This window comes from Tyto alba, unplaced genomic scaffold (assembly GCF_018691265.1).
Source record: "Tyto alba isolate M040663 unplaced genomic scaffold, T.alba_DEE_v4.0 Super-Scaffold_21, whole genome shotgun sequence".
Taxonomy (NCBI): domain Eukaryota; kingdom Metazoa; phylum Chordata; class Aves; order Strigiformes; family Tytonidae; genus Tyto; species Tyto alba.
The window spans coordinates 2,066,955-2,085,741 of record NW_024881295.1 but is presented as its reverse complement, the minus strand read 5'-3'; the positions used below and the strand labels follow the sequence as shown (position 1 = coordinate 2,085,741).

The window sequence follows — 18,787 nt, the reverse complement described above, 5'->3', positions numbered from 1 at the left end:
GGGCGGGGCGGGCCAGAGACGTCGTCACCGGTGCGCGTGCCCCGCCCCCCGCGGCTGTCGGCCGCCGCGCGCCGGCGGGAGCGGGGATGGCGCGGCCGGTGAGGAGGTGCGTGCGTGCGTGCGTGCGTGCGTGCGTGCGGCGGCACGCGGGAGTCCCGCGCGCTGCGCCGCGTGGAGCGGGGTGGGGGGGGGTGTGGGCGCGAGGCGCTGGCGCCGCCGCCCGCCCGGCCCCGAGGCGCGCGGAGACGTTTCCTAGAAAGCCTCAGCCGCGCGCGCGCGCGCCGCCGGTGGCCGTTACCCGGTGAGGGAGCGGGCGGGCCGCCTCCGCCCCTCACCCCCCCGGCCCGGGCGGGCGGGCGGGCCCCGCCAGCGCCCTGCGGCTCTGCCGGCACCCGGCTTCTCCGCGGCCCGTTGTACCGCGGGGCTCGGGGACAGGCCTGCGCCGTTTCCCTCCCGGCTGGAAGGAAGCACGAGGCTTCCCCCGGGGGCGGGCAGCGGGGGAGAACGAGTCCCGCGAGGAGCAGCCCCGGCGGGTGGAGCCCTGGCTGAGGGGTGGGCGGGAAAGTGCCGACGGTGCCCCCTCGGGGTAGGGTAACGCCTGCACCGACGGCAGTGTCGGGAACGGCCTGGAAGTCGCACGGAAAACAGATCTCAAGTGCCTGAGAGTGACCCGGGGGAATTATTGCATTATTAATTTTCCATGGCATGGTACCAGTTCTGAGACAGCGTGCACATAAGAAGAAGACAGTGCTTCCACAGCGAGAACAACAAAAAGCACTGTTATTTTAAGATTTTAAAAAAATCTAGAAGCTATTTGTAATGACGACGTTGTATACAGTAGCACTGGTTATGCATGCATTTGAACATATGTTGCTTTTTTCTTGTAAAACATGGTTTACCCCAAAATCAAGTAGTAGCAAGTTAAGATGCTCAACCTGAAAGGATTAACAGTGTATGGTTTTTGCCACAGGAACAAGAAAGTTGTTGATTATTCTCAATTTGGGGATTTGGAAGATGATGGTAAGTGGTGTGGTTTTGTACATAAGAAGAATGCCAAGCACTTATGTAACCACCAGAAATATCGTCATAGTGTTTTTAATGAATTAGTTAATTGAGAAGGCTGATAACTTTTTCACTGGAAGTAATCCAGGCACACTGTTAAGTATCCTAATTCAACAAGAATATAATGGCTGTAAACTGGAATATAACAGCAGTATGTCAGGAAACTGGTGAATACACTTGGTTGCAGGAAAATCTGTTTCTCCCCCTGCCTCAATTTTCAGTGGTAATTGGTTGCTTCATGTCCTTTTGATCATCAGTTCACAGAGTTGTAAATCAGAATATAAAGGTGTAAATTGTCTGTACATAGATTTAACGTTTCTCCTATAGCTTTGTGTCTTGATGGATTTTTGGTTAAGGACATAGCAGTCAAATTTTAAGTTCCATTGATCAGGAAAATAAATTGCAGGCTATTTATTTTCACAACAGACCTCCTTTATGTCTAAACCCTAATGGATATTATGTATTTTTCTTACAGAATTTGGTTGATTTCATGTTTTTTTTCTTTTTTTCCTATGCTTCTTTTCAGATCCAGGGACCATTTTGAATTGGTGGAAAAGGGAGGGCAAAATAAATAATATTGAAGGTCACTTTTGAATCATGTGGATTAATGGAGATTATTAGTTTCAGGAGTGCAAATTCTCAGAAATATTAGTGATCTTATCAAAGGGTCTCCATCATTTAGAGAATACTGAATATTATTTTTTTCCTTATTTTGCACTATGATCTGTGGTGTCTTCAGCTGCAAGAAAGGCAGTTTTCATGCCTTCTAATTTTCTTTGAAAATTGGTGAAATGCATTGTATTTGGTAAGATGCAATATGAAAATGGTAGAAAAAGGGGAGCAGCCAACATTTTTTAAGAAGGGGAGCAATTCCCAAAACACCAAGAACTCTAAAAATATTTAATGACAGTGATTATAATTGATTGCTGTTCAGCATATCAAAAAGTGAAGTTCTAGTTATTGAAAATTTGGTAACGCATTGAACATTGAAGCTTTATTGCCATATTGGTAATAAAAAATGAAATCATTACTTCTTGAATAAAAGTATATGCAAAAAAGGTCTTGTTAAATTTTAATTTAGAAGACATTTACCAATAGTCTAGTTACAGTTCTTTAAAAATATAATTAATTTCAAAAAGGTTATCTTTGGTATGTTTTCAGTGTGTGATGAAATTAAGTTGAATGACTCCTTTTGGCCATATGGAAGAATATAGAAAAACTCATTAAAGCTTGTTGCTGTTTCCCAAACAGATGAAGACTTCACATGTATAACTGCATCTTCAAGCAAAAAATCCAGAACACAGCTCAAGGACCCAAAGAAGGAGAAAAAGGAGAAGCAAAAAAAGCCACACAAAGAACTGCCTTATTCAGAGAAGCAGACACCTAGTAAAAGGTAAGAAATGTTGAAATGTGGTCAACTGTGTGTAAAGCTGGATTTCAATAATACCATTTGGTTTCTCTTTTTTTTTTTAATCATCTGTGAAAACACAACTAACATATTAATGTGATAAAGATTTTCACCTTTATTGGTATAGTTGCAAATTGGGGATAATGTGATTATACATAGTCAGGAAAATTTGCCTGAGTTCAGTAGTGAGCTGTATCTGTTTTGTTGCAGCTCTAAAGAACTCCAGAGCAAGCAGCCTGCACAGGTGCAGAAACAGGTTTGCATGTCTGATCTTGGGCGTCTGATCTTGTCTTGGTGGAAAATAACTGTAACAATTCTGAGTTACTTAGGGACTCCTAAACGTGAGAAACATAATGACAAGTTTGACTCCTTAGAACATATTTAAAGCTTGATAGAAAATATAAAGTCGGTGAAAAAAGAAATCTGATTATTTTGGTAGTAAATTTGTGTATAAATACTACCTTTCAGGGTGATATTTTAAACAAATGTAATCACCTTTTTCTGTGATAATGCCAGTTATTAGTGAACATAAATATATATATATATACACACACACAGAGTGTTTTGCAATTATAATAGTACTTAGTGTGCTTTGAAAAGTGTATACTTTGTCTAAGTCTTTTTAGGAAGGAATATTCTTAATATGATATGCTATAAAGTACGTTTTGAAATATTAATCTCTTTACAAGTATTTTAATTTAAAGAAGTTCAGTGAGTCAGAAGTAGTTCTATAACACGTCATTATTTAGTATGTTTGGGGTTTTTTTCCAGGGTATCCTTGGATGACAAACTTTATCAGAGAGATTTGGAAGTTGCCTTAGCCTTATCCGTCAAAGAAAAATCTGCAAATATCCTTGAGGTGCAGAATGCAGAACAACAAGGTTATTTTACAGTTCAATGCAATACTCTTTGTATGTAGTGAATTTGAACATGACAATTTATTTCACAGTGAAATAGGTTGAAAGTCATGTTTTGTTTCAAGATGTCATGATAAGGAAATGAGAATTTCTAAGTAGTGCCTGTGCATATTGTTATGTTCATTTTTTTATCTGTCAGAAAAATAACTCTTTTATAAGATCTTCCAAACATAGAGTTTAGTTAAAGACAAATGAAAATGTTAGCTATTTTAATTTCTTAATATCTTGACTTTTTGTAATGTGTTTTCTGAATACTAATATCTTATGTTAGTTTTTGTTTTCTGTATCCTAAACCAGGTAAGAATATTGAATCAGAAGATGTACACAGGAGACCCCTTTTTTCCAACTGCAGTGTAGACAGTGAACTTTTAGGTAAGTTGTTCTCGTACTCTGTCTTTTCGGAAATATCATTTCAGGAGACATTTAAGTACCTTATCTCTTCTTTTTTTCCATTGGTTTCTGCTTTTAACTTTCATGGAAAAAAAGGTTTTTAAATAAAGACTAAATGTATTAATTTTTTCATGAAAAATTTGGTTCCAGTCTTTGGGAAGACCTCTGGATTGCTGAATGAGATTGTTACAGATCAACAAAATTTAGTTGGAAAAAGAAAGAGATGTGTATTTTTTAGACGCTGAATTTATTTACTTATTCAAGGAGCTGTACTTATCCTCAACTCCTTAATGGGTCCATAATGCCTAAACATCAAATAAACATGACCAAAACATTTTCTGTGCCATTGGAAATTTTTTCATTTTTCCAGTTTCATTTCTGGTCTTTTGTCCTTTTGTTAGCTTGGCTGCAGATAAATATTAACTACTTCCACAACCAGAAAGTACATGTTGGTCAGTTAAAAGAGTAAAATGAAAATCACATGGAAACAAGTGCTGATAATATGCTTCTGTATAACATACTTCAAAATCACAAAAAGGAATTCTGGGGGGATCAGATACCTCCTTCTTTTTGAGAAGAATAGAGTTACCGTGAATTTGAATTAATTAGACCACCTTCTGTTTTCTAGGCCTCAATCAGGTTATGGATGATGACATACCGAGGGACGAGGGTAGGCAATGGACAGTTGCTTTGAAAGTTCCAGCACATCAGAAGAAGTTACTGACCGTTGACACTGATGACAGAGAGCATACTACTGAGACTGAGCCAGAGTCTGTACCCAGTAAGTTCTCCATAAAAACCCTTTCCCTTAGGTGTGTCTCTCCTTGAATGTGATGTCTTACATTTAGTTTATATTTTCAGTGAAATGCATACTGCTTCTACTGTGTTTCCTCCTGCCTTACTGAAGCATCTTTTAATACTACTGGCATGTCAGTTGCACTTTGACACTAAATCTAAACATTGGAGGTTATTCATACACATTTCCCAAAATTGCAAAAATTATACTGTTTCTCTGCATTTGCTGCAGTATTCCAGAGCAAATTTATTCTACCCTCTTTGTCCAGGAAAGTTTCGTTTCTTTAAATAGCCTCTTCATTTTTCCAGTTGTTGTCTGGGGTTTGCATTAAAACAGTAACTCTGGAGTAGTGTCAGGCGTTAGTGCTTTCTGTATTGGCTTTGTTTAAGCTTATTTTAAAAAGTGAGTAGCTTCCATTCTTCCCTTCTCCAATTCTCAACTCTTAGAATGCTGCATCTGATTGGAGGTCAGCTGGCCTCATACTCTGCTTCTGGTAGCAGCCTAGTATTGAATGCCTGCAGAGTATGATAGGTGTCTCTCTCATTCCCCAGTTGTTAACACGTCTGTGTCCATTCTTTTATTCCTTACTGCAGAGTTTATTGGAAAATATTCTGGACTTGTCAGTGAAATAAAATAACGGATATAATCCAGATATTCCAGTTGATAGAGAACAATTTTTAAGATTTGATAACGTCTGGGTTTTTTTAATAATAAATCTGTAAAATCTAAATCTTTCTTACAGCTGAAATTAGATGTAGTGTTTTTCTACTTTAAATTGTCATGACCAAGATATATGTAAAAATCAGAAGCCCTGCCAAATAATTTTAACTTTTTCATCTTGCACTGAATATCGGTAATTCTGCTGCTGAAATCATTATTGTATGCGGTTTATGCCAGGGTGTTCAATTATTAAAGTACAGAGCGAGAATTCTGTAAATATAGAATGTGTTATGAAGGCTATTTCTTTCTCATTTCAGCATACAAATATGTGGAAATTTGTTTTATTGTATCCTTAAGATATCTTGGTTTTTTCATGTCCAGAGTGTGATTAGAAGGCCCTGAAGTAATAGTAAATTGCATTTCCTGTAAAGAGATCCCTTTTCCTTGCTGTAGTTGAGGAGTCAGAAGAAGATTCAGATTATAGTGAAGGTGATGATGAAGACTTTGCTATGAAAAAGAAAGTCAAAGGAAATAAAAAGAAAACCAGACAAAAGATGCCAGCTGAAAGAGAGAAGAAAACTTCCAAATCCAAGATTAATACAACAGGTAAGTTTGTACTATGAATTTGAAAGACTTCTTTATAATAAAAACCCCTTTTATTTTCACTGAAGGAATAGATACATTTGGCTGACAGACTCACTGTGAGGGGTTATGATGAAAATGACTATATGCGGAGTAATGGGATGAGAGTAGAAAAAAATCCTAGAAAGAAAAAACATTTTATAGTAAACTAACACTTCTTACAATAGAAGGAGACAAAAGTGAACAGAGTTAATTTCTTTTAGATACCTGTTTTTTACAAAAAAGTTTAAATAACAATGGGTGATTTGAGGATTTTTTTTTTTTTTAATTATAATTCCAGAGCCTCCTCTTGCAGTTACATTTATGAGTTCTCAATTCAAGGACCGCTAAACAATGCTAGTTCTACTAACCACTTGGCAAAAAACTTTAAATATGTATGTCCTTCAGAGTTAACTGTTCACTGTGTTGCTAACACAATTTACTTGAAATAGCTGAAGAAAATTCTTATCATGGTGTTAATCTCATGTCTGACTTGATAATGTGTTTTAATTTCAGTCCTGAGTTTACAACATATAATTTAGTTTTAGTTATCACAAGGAATAGTTTGCTTTGTGTAGCTGATAAAAGAATCTTCCCTCTTAGAAATTTGATATCTGACAGGTTTTCAAGAAGAAATTGTTACACTCTTATTTTCAAACCAGGATTGAAGTTCCAGAGTATAACAGGACTAACTGACTAAATATATACTGTTAAAGATGTGACAGTCTTGTAACATAGTCATTATTTCACTCAGTGCTGGGAGCTTGTGCTGTACAGTGATCTATAGTCTTATGCAGATACCTCTGCTAAAGAGTATCCTAAGGTTGCTTTTATTTTCCAACTAAGTGTCACCCGTAGTTTCTCCTTCACAAATAATGGAACAGAAAGCTGAGCCAACACAAAAGACGTCCAGTTCTTCAGAACCAGTTGGGAGGCCTCTACATACATCAAGTCCTATAACAGACAAGAAGCCTAAATGGATACCACCAGGTACCTGTAAGATTGTAACTACAGATATATTAGTTGACTTAAGTTCTTAGCAATCTCTCCTAAAAGCAAGCAAACGCATAAACAGTATTTCAGAAAAATTACTGCCCTTTTATAGTGAAAGGTATTCTTTTGGCGCTAGATTGAAGAAAAAAGAAAAGCTATGTCAGTGCTGCTTTTTCTTTTTGCAGCATTATCCTTAACTCCTTTATGTGGGGAGGATAATAAAGTATTTTATAGAGTGTGGAACAAATCTTAATCAAGAGATTGTTTTGTGGCCATGTCTCTCTCACTAAGAGCTTTCTTTATCTCTGGTACATGCTGTATTGTTATTTATTCTAAACAAATAATACTAGAAAAACGTTGGAGTATTTTAACTGCTTTAGTAAAGCAAATGCTTAGAAACATTGTTTTCTCAAGGTGTTTGAGCATGCTGCTGCTGACTTCTGCCTCTTTGATTTTCCTTCATATTTACTCTTCTGTACACATTTCGTTGTGTTTGGCCCCTTTCTGTCAAGACTTCTTCATTTGGAATTGTGTTCAGTTCTGTGATTCTCTGGAGCACCTGAAAATGCACGGTACACTGACAGCAGTTTTTTATGTGCTTGTCCAGTGTCTTGCTGGTTAGTTAAAACTGTGTGCCATAACTGCTGCATTGGCTGCCAAATAGATTGATTCCTGGTGAGTATGCTGATTTTCATGTGCTTCTGTGGTATGTTGTTTAGACTTTTTTGCTGTATCTTTAGAATACTTCTTTTGTTCTGCTATGAAAACTATAAAAAGATAACAGTCCTACGATTTATGTTTTTTCCTCTCTAAACGTCTTACTCTTTTTTGTTTTAAAAATTATTTTCAGCTGCATTGGGAAGCAGTAATAATTCTATGAAATATGTTTCGGTTAAGTCACCTACTCAGTGTCTTAGACTTGGCCTCTCCAGACTAGCAAGAGTCAAACCACTGCATCCCAGCGCTACCAGCAGTTAAGCGGTCAATGACGAGGTGCCATGTGAAGGAAGAGACTTTGAGAAGTATTTTGCTTATGAAAAGAGGATGGGTAGCAAAAGCTTCATGGTATCGTCCATTTTGGAGGACTGTTGTTTATGTACATGTCTAATACTACAGTGAGTTTTTATTCTGCAAAATGCCAGGTATCCTTAAGTGCTACTGAATAATAATATTATTTAATCAAGGTGACATCTGAGTCAGAGGTGTGGGTTTGTGATAATTTTAATTCTCTGATATCAACTCTTGGCATTAAAATAGTCTAGACAGCACTATGTCAGTTACAGAATTTGATGTCTCGGATTCTTAACACAAGTGAAAGTCAGCATTTAAAAAAATATTTCTTGGAAGAGTGAAGTTATCACTTTCCACCCCCTTCTTGGGAAGTTTGTCACCGCTCTCAAAATCTGTTAACGTTTGCATACCTTATATGTGGATTTGAATGAAATTTTATGTATTATAGATACAGGTGTTTTTTAAAATGTTGTATTTTTAAAAAAGAAAATAAAATACTTTGTATAATCTAATTAATTTTAATTGAGTTTATGAATTTTGAAAATAATTTCTAAATCTTGGCTGTGGTCTGGAAAATATTTTTGCATCTGCTTACTTTTAGTGGAAGTCAGAAGCATTAGTCAGGCTCAGGCGGTGAGGATTTTGCTTTGAGCTCCTCAGTCTTCATTGAAGACTGTGATACTGTGCATAGTTAGTGGATTTTGTAAAGCGTTGAGGCGATAGTTACTGAGTAATGAGGCTGATCTTCCAAATACTTTAGACCACAATGTAAATAATTTCCTGTCTAAGCATATTGGCTGTCGGATGACACAGCAGATGCATTTCTTCCTGTATTACTTCAGGGATCTGGTCATGACTGAGTGAGTTGCATTAACAAAGGAGTATGTAGCCATATTCAGAGCAGTGACACAGACAAAAGCATGGTGCTGCCTAAAGTAAAAATATGGTATGACTTTTTAACTGTATTGTACTTCCGTTATTAAAACAAGATACTAATAGATGTATATTTATTCAAAAGAATATGCATGGTGCCTTATGGAATGAATGAGAAGAAATCCGTGGAGGAAGATCTGTTTCTCAGAAACAAGGAAACGTAGGCATTGTGACCAATGATCTCGCATCACACGTGTTTTGGATTCCTGGCATGGAACCACAGAGCCCTGAGTGAAGCGCTCCAGTGAGCCGGGCAGAGTGAGTTTAGGAGGGGAGGTACGTGCCTGCTGCCTCTAGTGCTCGTCTGACTCGGTCTTAGCTTGCTAAAATGGCACATCACAAAAAGAGAAGTTGGCAGCAGGTTGCCATCAGATGAGCTTGAAACTGCTCCCAAATAAGGGTGAAGCAGGAGGAAAGGGAGGTGTCCAAGAATCGTGCTTGTGACAACTAGTATTGGTGACAACCTTTCTTGGTGCTTGCTTATGTAGCACCTTTCGGAGGTGAGGGGGCACAGCCCCTTTCAGCAGCTGCAGCAAAACAGGAAACGCACAGAGACTTGGGGCTTATATAATTTTCAGCCCATTGCCTGTCCTTGAGCCCCTCAGGTTTGTGGGGGTTTCCAGTTCATGAGGATTTTCCAGTATTTCTGTCTTGAAAGGGAAGTAGTAAATGTTCTTGATTGTATGTTTCAAAGCTACTTTGTACCTGACCTGCAAAAAACAAGTCTTGGTGGTAGGTGGAAATTATTTTTATAAAAAACAACTTACTTTCTGCCCTAGGTTGTTAAAGGTCAAAAACAGCCAAATTGATTTAGGGACTGTGATTGTTAGAGTACATTTTTTTTTTCTGCTAGTAACAGAGAGGTGGTCTGTGTTATTCCAGCTGCTTTCAACCTTGGAATTTTATGTTTGGGTTTTTTTTTTTTTTTTTTCTGAAAATGACATTTAGTTCCTTTATTGCTCTGAATTTTAAACAACACTACATAGAATTGCCTGTGCATAATTTCTCCAATGGTTGCACAATAGCATGACATGAAATGTGTTCAATCAGAAGGGGTGTCTTTTGCGTGTTCGTTTACAGTTTTCACGTACTTGCTGTTTTAGAACTGTACCTGTATTAGCCAAAAAGTAAGAACAAGATTGTTAAAGAAGAGATCGCTATTTGTAGGTGTAAACTTTGCTGTCAACTCCTCAAAGTCACAACTGCGAGTAGGTCCTCTCCCCAATGTGGAGATCACCTCTTGCTTCAGAACAGCGGAGGGGTTTTCCAGCACTGGTGGTGACTCCGGACATGCTGTGTTGCTACTGGAAGCTGCCCTGGCGCAGCCGCGTGAGCTGTGCGTTTGCTGTGTCCATGGGGACACAGGCTGGTCACACGGCGCCGCGTCACAAAAATGCCTCGCAGAATTCCACCAGGCTGAAGAGGCTGTGCTCCAAGGGCTCTACATAGGATTGGCCTGAGACAAGCTTATAAAAAAACAAAAATAAAAACCCAACAGTTGAAAATGGCTAAAATTTACAGACACAGCGGTGTGAAGCTGCTTTGAAGAGCCATAAAGCAGACATTCACCTCCAGACATTCAGTGTCATCAGTGCATTTCACTCCTCTTGTTGAGAGTACCGATAATGCCACAAAAAGAGAGAAGGAAATCACCAGGCAAGACCAGCGGAATCCTACGGAGCGAAAGTGAAGTACTGCAGATTGGTGGGGTAAAGGTGTGTGTTTGGGGACACCGATGGCACCTCTTCCCTCAGTGCCACAGAGGCTGATGTAGACACTGGTGATTGACGAGGCATTTCACAGAAGGTGTGTCTGCACTAAGATCTGTGAATGACAGCTTGGCAATTAACATCCATGCTTTGCCACAGCAAATATTAAGAAATGCTGGTGGAGCAGTATGTTGTAATGCATTAAGGTTTAGACTTTAGATTAAATATTTATAATAGTAAATGCAGAACCTTATTTAAAGGAGAATATTCAGATAAGAGATAAAACAAGGGCAGGCCTCGGTCTTCCTGCACTGGTTGGACACAGGGTTTCTGAGGATGCTGAACAGACCTGCAGCAGACATGTATTTGGGAGCTCCAGCATCCAGAATGAATAGAACAGAACTGAATAGACTATTTCAGCTGGAAAGGACCTACAGTGATCATCTAGTCCAACTGCCTGACAGCTTCAGGGCTTACCAAAAGGTAAAGCATGTTATTAAGGTCATTGTCCAAAGGTCTCAAACACTGACCGGCTCGGGGCATGGACCACCTCTCCAGGAAGCCTGTTCCAGTGTCTGACCACCCTCTCAGTAAAGACATGCTGCCTCATGTCCAGGCTAATCCTCCCCTGGTGCAGCTTTGAGCCATCCCCACGTGCCCTGGCACTGGGTCCCAGGGAGAAGAGCTCAGCACCCCCCTCTCCACATCCCCTCCTCAGGGAGCTGCAGAGAGCAATGCGGTCGCCCCCCAGCCTTTTCTAAACTAGACAAACCCAGAGTCCTTGGCCACTCCTCACAGGAGATGCCTGCCAGCCCTTCCACCAGCTTTGTTGCTCTTATCTGGACATATTCAAGGACCTTCACCACCTTCTTAAAGTGTGGGGCTCAGAACCGCAGCCAGCACTCAAGGTAAGGCTGCACTAACTCTAAATACAATGCAACTGTTGACCCTTCTGCCGACCAGCACCCCCAGGCCCCTCTCTCCAAGGCTGCTCTCCAGCCACTCCTCTCCCAGTTTATACTTGTGCCCAGCGTTACCCCATCCCAGGTGCAGAATCTGACATTTGCTTCTGTTCAGCTTCATGCCACTGATCATTGCCCAGTGCTCCAATCTACCCAGATCCCTCTGTAAGGCCTCTTGTTGCATCCAAGCGAATGAAAACCAAGCTCTTGGATCCAGCTTCCTCATTTATGTTCATAGACTCATCCACGCTCAAGAGCTCCATTGCATAGGCTACGTTTGTAGTCTGTAGAAAAGTTGCGTTTATTTTCTGTGGGAGTTTTGTTGATTATCGAGATTTGAAAGTGTAGTAAGGAAATGGGCACTGTATTTATGAAGCCTGGATTTTGAACTGATTTTGAATTCCTCTGTGGTGTTCAGAGAACAGCTGAGATAACATGGTCACAGATGATTATTTCTACAGTGTTGAAATACCACAGTGGGATAAGGGAGTTTAGAGATTTTGATTTTAAAGAGTAAGTAGTCCTCAAAATAGAGTTTTATCAGTGGTATGATTTTTTTTTTTCATCCTGGTTTTCTAATCTGTATACAAAGATAAATAATGACATAAACCAGCAAGCATAACATTAAGAAAAATAAACAAAATCACTGTATACAATTACAATGGAGTTGGGGATATGTAAATAATTTGTTGTAGTGACTAATGAGTTGTAATTTAATGGAATAGATTATATAATGTGTGAGTAATCCTTGCGACAAAAACTGGTGTTTAGTGTTCAGATGTTTATTATAAAATATTTTTCTACTTACTTGTAAGTTCTTGAAAATAATTTGTTTAGGCTTTGTTTCTATGCTCAGACTCAGCCCTTCAGTGAAGAGATATCTGAGAACTACCTGTAGAACTTCCTTTCCTGAGGATTAAACGAAGCATGTGTGGAATAGATTCTGAGCAGTTCATCTCCCCACCCTGGAAGCAGGACCCATTGATCCTGTCATGACAGAGGCTTGTCTCAATCTTCTCTGAGAGTGGTGGTCCCCAGCTTCCTTGGGTGATCTGTTCCAGAACTTGAGTCTGGCAGAAAGCTTTTCGGTAGTGGTAATGAGATCTTTGAGTTTTTCGTTTAGCCTGTAGACTTGTTACACTCTCCTACATCTCCAGGTATAAGCTGATTTCTTCAGACTTGGTAGAGCTGGAGTCTACTCAAAGTCTAATGCTGACACATTGTCACGCTGTTTGAATCTCTCTTTGCAGGGTAATTCTTCCTCAAAATGCTGTTAACCATCTCATGGATATTGTCGTAATACAGTTTTATCAGTCTGAGTTTTTCTTTTGTGTTTCTCTGACTTGTCCCGTTTGTGGTAACACATCTGGGAAGCAGCATGTGAGAATATCAAAATTTTGTAGCTGAGAAATTAATGCAACTTAACTTACTAGCAATAGTTACTGAGCAATCACTTCCATTCTTTAGCATTATCTTATAGAGTATGGTGTGTGCAGAGGATGATAAGTGTCAAATCTCTATGAAATAGGAGAAATCACTAGCTATCATTAAATACTTAGTCAAATGCAGGCACTGCTGCCATCATCCTTAATCCATGCCTTTGCAAAGCATTCCATTAATGGCCTCACTGATTCTTTTGCTTGCAAATTCATTGTTTACTTGCTCTTGATATATTATCAATCATGTTACCATCATAAGACAGAAATTACTATTTCAACTTTCATTATTTCTAAAAAAAAAAAAACAAAACAAAACCAAAAAACAAACAAACAAAAAAACCCAAAACAACAAAAAACCCTTTTGATTCAGAAGCTCTCAGCTTGAGAATAACTCATATGTTTTGAAAGGTCTGAAACCCAGCCCTCATTACCTGGTCTGTATTGGTTGTTCTCAGATATTCTGTTAATGTGAAATTCTGTATCTTTTGAGTGGCTAAATAATAAAGGTGTAACTTAATACTTAGTCAGAACCATGAGATTTAATAAGGGGAACAAACATTTTCCCATTATTTTTGTAATATGAACAAGAATGCCCAAATGCATCCTGAGATCAATTGCATCAGGAATTCCATGCAACTCTGTGTAAACTGCTGTTTAATTTTTGACAGAGGGGTTAGGTGCCATTTACAAGATGCACTATCTCTAAGTAGATAAATGCCATCTGTTTTCCATGTTTGATCCCTTTTGTTGTCTCAACTTTCTTTTATTCAACAGACAAGTAACGTATCAGTGCAAACCACAAAGATGAAAAACCAGTGTTACCACTTCCTGTGATCCTCTGTGCAGAAACCTGCTCTTTGCATTTTAAACCAGTTTGTTTTGCTACTTCAAAGAATTATTGGTCTGTCTCCACTCATGTGTGGCATTGTTTTCTTGAGAGGAAGCCAAAAAGATGTGAAAAAACCATCTGATTTGAATTAAAGCTATTTCTGCTGTGCTCAGTCTTTCACACGTCACACCCCCAATATTCACAATGCTTGTGTACATTTTAAATGGAGACTCTGAGCACGTGCATGCATTTGGAATAGTGAAAATCTGAAATTTAATTTTCTTTTTTCTCCCACCATTTTTTAATTGTTTTTGAATATAACTCTAATTTCTAAAAAGTGAAAGTTTAGTTTTCCCTAGCTTTAACTGAATGAAGTGCATGAAAGGACTTAAAGCTTGTTTAATTGTTGTTGTTGCGTGTAAAAAACAGGATCTACATTTTCCTTCGTGTATTTAAGATTCTCTCTATCTAATGTTCAGGCATCTCAATTCCTCTCACCAAATTCTTTTTCGTAATTACAGTCCTTGTGGCCAAGTCAATCGTACTTATGTTGTCTTTAAAAATCCTCAGACTCTGAAGAACAAAGAAATCATCTGAAATATGAGACTATAGAACTGATCAGGCATGAGAGCCAGGTGATATTTATCTGCCTGGAGATAGACCGTTTTGTAAAGTGGAGCCAAGATGACGGATTATCTTTCTGTTTCCTTGAACAGATGAGAGATCTTACTCGAGTATCTCACTTTTTTTACTTCCACTAAATCTGTACATCTTCCGTTATTTCTGTTAGTTTTGCAGGATTCATTAAACTGAAGGTTTCTGAAGAGTTTTAATCAGGTAGTTCCTTTAGAAATACCTTATGAACCCCATCTCAGCAGAAACGTTAGAAGATAGGTGCACATTTCTTAGATCTCAAACAGAAGCTTGTAACTGTGGGAAATCAACATTAGAGGGCAGTACATTAAGTTATGATGCCAGCTCAGTAGAGCTATATGGTTCACATTTGTATTTGCAAAGCGCATGCATATGAAAGAGTTGGATGACATGTGTGAGCACCAGAGGATGTAAACAGAAATAAAGCACTACAATTAAATTAGGAAAAAAGGATAAAAACAGACAGTGAGACTATTAGGTGGTAGTTGCCAGTGTAGTTAGCTGTTCCTCAGGTCTGCTGTAGATTTTTTGAATGCATGTAGTATTTTGGCAGAAGGCAAAATAAGAATGAAGACATTCAGATATTTATACTGTACTTGCATCAGCAGTGACTGGGGCTTCTCAGTTACCAACAGCCCAGCATTTGATTATCCAGTGACAGTGAGTCTTAGAAGGGTGAGATTTGACTCTAATTCCTATGGAAAACAAATATGTACTGATTTGAGGATGATCTTATAAATCTTTTCCGTATTTGATGTCTATTATTTTTTGGACACAAGTGTTTTATAAAAAATGCAGTTATCAATAAATAAAATATTACATTACAGTACACTACTATTGCCCAGATGTGTCTTGCAGCTTTAAAAGCCTAACATGTTTCGCAGAACAGGAAAAAAACAGCCAGAAGGTGTTCTAACTATCTGTTTTCCAACTATTTCTTTTGTATCCAAAGCATCTAGAATAGAAGTGTAGTAAGCATTAATCATCTCACCTTTTGTCAAAGTATATTAACGACACAGTTTTACATTTTCATAGATGAAGCAAGTAATAATGTTAGTAGGTATTTCCTGCATTATTTCATTGTTATAAGCTTTAATGTATAGTTCTTTTCCAGATGTTTGCTATAATTTTGCTCAAGCATTTTAACCTACCCCTATGTAGATAAAAATGATATTGATGTAATTTGTGAGTGTGGTCCAGCTGATTCCGTTTGTTTCTGTCACCATTTCATAGGAAAAGGTTACCTACAAGTCAGAAAACGTAAGGCTGGGCAGATTTGTCGTCTTCCCCAGCTTAGCTAAGTCAGAAAAAGGAATGCATTCAGCACAACCAAAGGTAAGAGAACTGCATTGACCTCGGAAACTGGAGGCGTAGATTTAACTTAGTAATAATTCAGAACGCTGTAGTGCTTCCCTGTATTAAAATTAGGTAGCAATCGGCAGCTACTGTCCAGGTCCAGATGGTATGTAATCACAGTCCCCCCTTGTTCTCTCTGCTCCTCTCGTAAAGGCCAATTGCAATTATGAACTTGTACTCGAAGCAGTGCAGGGAAATCTCTCTTCCTGTGCCTTAAGACAAACTCTAAGGAGTTAGAGAGGACCAGGGCCCCTACAGTGGCAGGGTAGCCCGTGTGTCAGCTTGGCTTTCTCCTTTCCCCTTACACATTTGATTGCTGTCTCAGGAAGGTGCTTCTCTCCTGATTTTGCCTGGGTGGGATGTTCAGAAGAGCATAGCAGGTGGCTCACACCCCACTTCACAGCCTGGCACCCCCGTGTTTTTCAGTGCATTGCACCTCCCGGCTTCCTCTGTGACACAGCCAGCATATTTCTTACTACCTTCTACCGGTTTTTGCCCAAAGATTGTCCGAAGATTTCAAAGATGTATTGATCTGTCTCCTTGATGACTGAAGGAGACTCAGAGGTCTGTTGACTGGGGGAACTAATTGTGAGTTCTCTGTGTGAAAACAAAAAGGGATACTAACTGTGCAAGATTCTCAAATAATCCCCTCTTCCCTTCCAAAATTGATACTTTTTTCTAACTCAGGGATGCACAAATAATAGAAAAACAAATTTGATGCTCTACACAATCATTTATATATTTTAACCTATGCTAGCAAGTGAGCCATGTTGTGCCACAAGTGTTACATGTCTTGGATTATTATAAAGGTATCGGAAGGATTGTGTTTTGCTGGAGGACCACGAACAGAGTGATGATCCATATGCAACACGGAGAAAGTAGTGGGGTTTTTTTGCTAAATGTCAGTGAAAGTGAGGGAATCAGTCATTGTGAGACTCATGGTGGCAATAGTATAAGAATGAGAGAAAAATTCAAAATTACATCTTTTTTTGTATTAGATGTTTGTTCTAATCAAATATGACATTAGGGACAACTTCCATACATAGCAGTTTCACAGGTGTCTAAAACCCTCAGACTGCAAAATAGCTGCCTTACTCTTACTTGAACTCAAGTATTCACAGTACTCCTGATGATGTCAATTTGGTCTCAATAACAAGTCATTAAATGTGAAATTCATAGCTGATTTCCTGATGTTGTGCTTTCTTTTGGGTGCTACTTGTGGTCGTCACTTTTGCTGGATTAGTCAAGTCCCGATTAATGATTCAAATTCTGATGATGTTGATTCTCAACAATAAAAATAATCTCTGATTGAGTGTTGACAATTATTAATTATTGTTACCATTTTGGCACAGATGTTGGTCTGTTATTTTAGTGCTACCAGGGAGCATCAGTGATCCAAAGAACTGACTGCTAGAAATAGGAAGGTCCACCCAAGCATTAATATTTCCAGCAGCAAAAGAGGCCACAGCTTTCTGAGATATTTCTATGCTCCCAGTTTAAATGTCAGACAGTAATGGCAGTGTCAAAGCACAACAGAGATGCTACCTACAGGGTGGCTCCGTCAGCATGGCGAGGCAGCGTAAGCTGACAACCACTGCTGAAAAAGGCACTCAGGTACCTCCCTGACCACTTGTCCTTAACCACAGGGAACGTTTCTGCCACTGTATGGTGAACTGGAAGAGGACTGGTGCAGCTTAAAACTAAGCTGAGTTTGCTTTGCTGGTTTAATTTTAACTTGAGTTATTTTTTGATTCAATTTATTGTAGGACTTCATGAACATTTGTGCTGGCATGAAGAAGGGGACAGCTGAGGATTAAGAATAAATAGCAAAGGGAGAAACAGACTTCTCCCCTCCTCCCCAACCCCCTTTTAGCAACAGTGCCAGTTTAGAATGCTCATGAAAATACAGTGCTCTTCTCTGTCCTGCTTTACTCTGTCTCAGGATGCATGAAGAGACATTTTGGGCATCTCATCGTTGTTCTCAATTGTTCTCAGTCTGGACCCATCCAAACTGTTGGGTTTAATTCTAAAGATTAGTTTACTGTATGAAAAAGTAATAGTTTTTTGAAATGTGCGTGAATTAAACCCATGGTGGGGGAGAGCAGACAATAGCGATGTTGGATATATGCAGTCTCTTCTGTATTTGGCATTTTATCTGTGGTAACGTCGCAATAGGAAAAAATGTGTTATGTGAGGGATATCTGCCAATTACCTACATTTTGTCCTCTCAGAATATGAAACTGAGTTTCAACCAGTTCAATGCAGGAAATTCGCTTTTAACGATAGCAACATGATTCAAGTCACCAGGTCCGGAACTTCGAAGTTTGCTTCAAGGCCAACTGAAACTGTGATCAGTCTTAATTTCAGGAGGCTTTTAGTCAGGTATTTTGAGGATAATACCTAGTAATAACTCAGATGGTAATTTTATTTTATTTTTTTAATAAATCATTTCCTGGTGACCTTGGAAAAGCCCAGTGGAATTCACTGAATGGAGCAATTCTGAGCTGACCTGTGATGGCATCAGTGTGTCCTCACTGCTTGGCGTGTAGAGGCTTAATTTTACCATCACAGTAAATTATCATTACTTGTTCACTTTTTTTTTTTAACAAGGTGGATAATTTCACCTGGCATGGGGTGTGTAACTCTGTTTAAGAGGGAGCCAAGATAATGAGAGAGTTGACTTTTAGGGTTGCTGATCCACATTTTCTTAAACATTAAATATTAAATATGGCTGAGCATTAAATATGTCTTTGTTTAATCAGGTTATGGCAAGAGGACACAAGGACTTTTGACAGTGAAGACTGCCTTAATCTCAAATGAAGCGAGACAATAGAATTATATGAATTCAAGGTGCAGAGTTTCTCACTTCCTGCACTGCTGTCCAAATAGTATTGTTAAAAAGCCTTTAAGGACCATTAGTTGAAGACTCAGAGGCATTTTTCTTTCCCCATTTTCCATTTATAGTGACAATTCATACTTGATTATGCTTGGTCATAAGATTCCAAACTTAGAACAATTTTGATATTCATCTTTCTTTTCCCAAACCC

General features: G+C 38.9%; 2 protein-coding genes across 3 annotated transcripts in view; both read left to right on the top strand.

The window, feature by feature from the left end:
• The first annotated feature begins 46 nt into the window (after positions 1 to 46).
• RAD51AP1 (RAD51 associated protein 1) lies at positions 47 to 8,878 on the top strand. 2 transcript variants are annotated; one of them, XM_032995080.2, is made up of 9 exons: positions 47 to 106; positions 971 to 1,020; positions 2,314 to 2,455; positions 3,242 to 3,351; positions 3,685 to 3,759; positions 4,406 to 4,558; positions 5,687 to 5,839; positions 6,713 to 6,844; positions 7,698 to 8,878. In XM_032995080.2, exons 1-9 carry the CDS (start codon positions 87 to 89, stop codon positions 7,823 to 7,825), a joined length of 963 nt encoding a protein of 320 aa, XP_032850971.2. In that variant the 5' UTR covers positions 47 to 86; the 3' UTR covers positions 7,826 to 8,878. The 2 variants fall into 2 exon arrangements, with proteins under 2 accessions (XP_032850971.2, XP_032850970.2); XM_032995079.2 differs by having other exon boundaries at positions 6,701 to 6,844.
• Positions 8,879 to 9,049: 171 nt separating this feature from the next.
• DYRK4 (dual specificity tyrosine phosphorylation regulated kinase 4) overlaps positions 9,050 to 18,787 on the top strand; it is a 45,281-nt gene continuing 35,543 nt past the window's right edge. Inside the window, exons 1-2 of the mRNA XM_032995078.2 lie at positions 9,050 to 9,067; positions 15,618 to 15,719. Of these exons, the coding sequence (XP_032850969.1) occupies positions 15,699 to 15,719 (21 nt within the window). The 5' untranslated portion in view covers positions 9,050 to 9,067; positions 15,618 to 15,698. The remainder of the gene's footprint in view (positions 9,068 to 15,617; positions 15,720 to 18,787) is intronic.

Bases quoted from the DNA above. Each gene is read 5' to 3' on its own strand.
- RAD51AP1 (XM_032995079.2), top strand. From the start codon at position 87: ATGGCGCGGCCGGTGAGGAG. The intron at 107-970 runs GTGCGTGCGTGC...TTTTTGCCACAG, and splicing joins ATGGCGCGGCCGGTGAGGAG to GAACAAGAAAGTTGTTGATT. The intron at 5,840-6,700 runs GTAAGTTTGTAC...TTTCCAACTAAG, and splicing joins ATCCAAGATTAATACAACAG to TGTCACCCGTAGTTTCTCCT.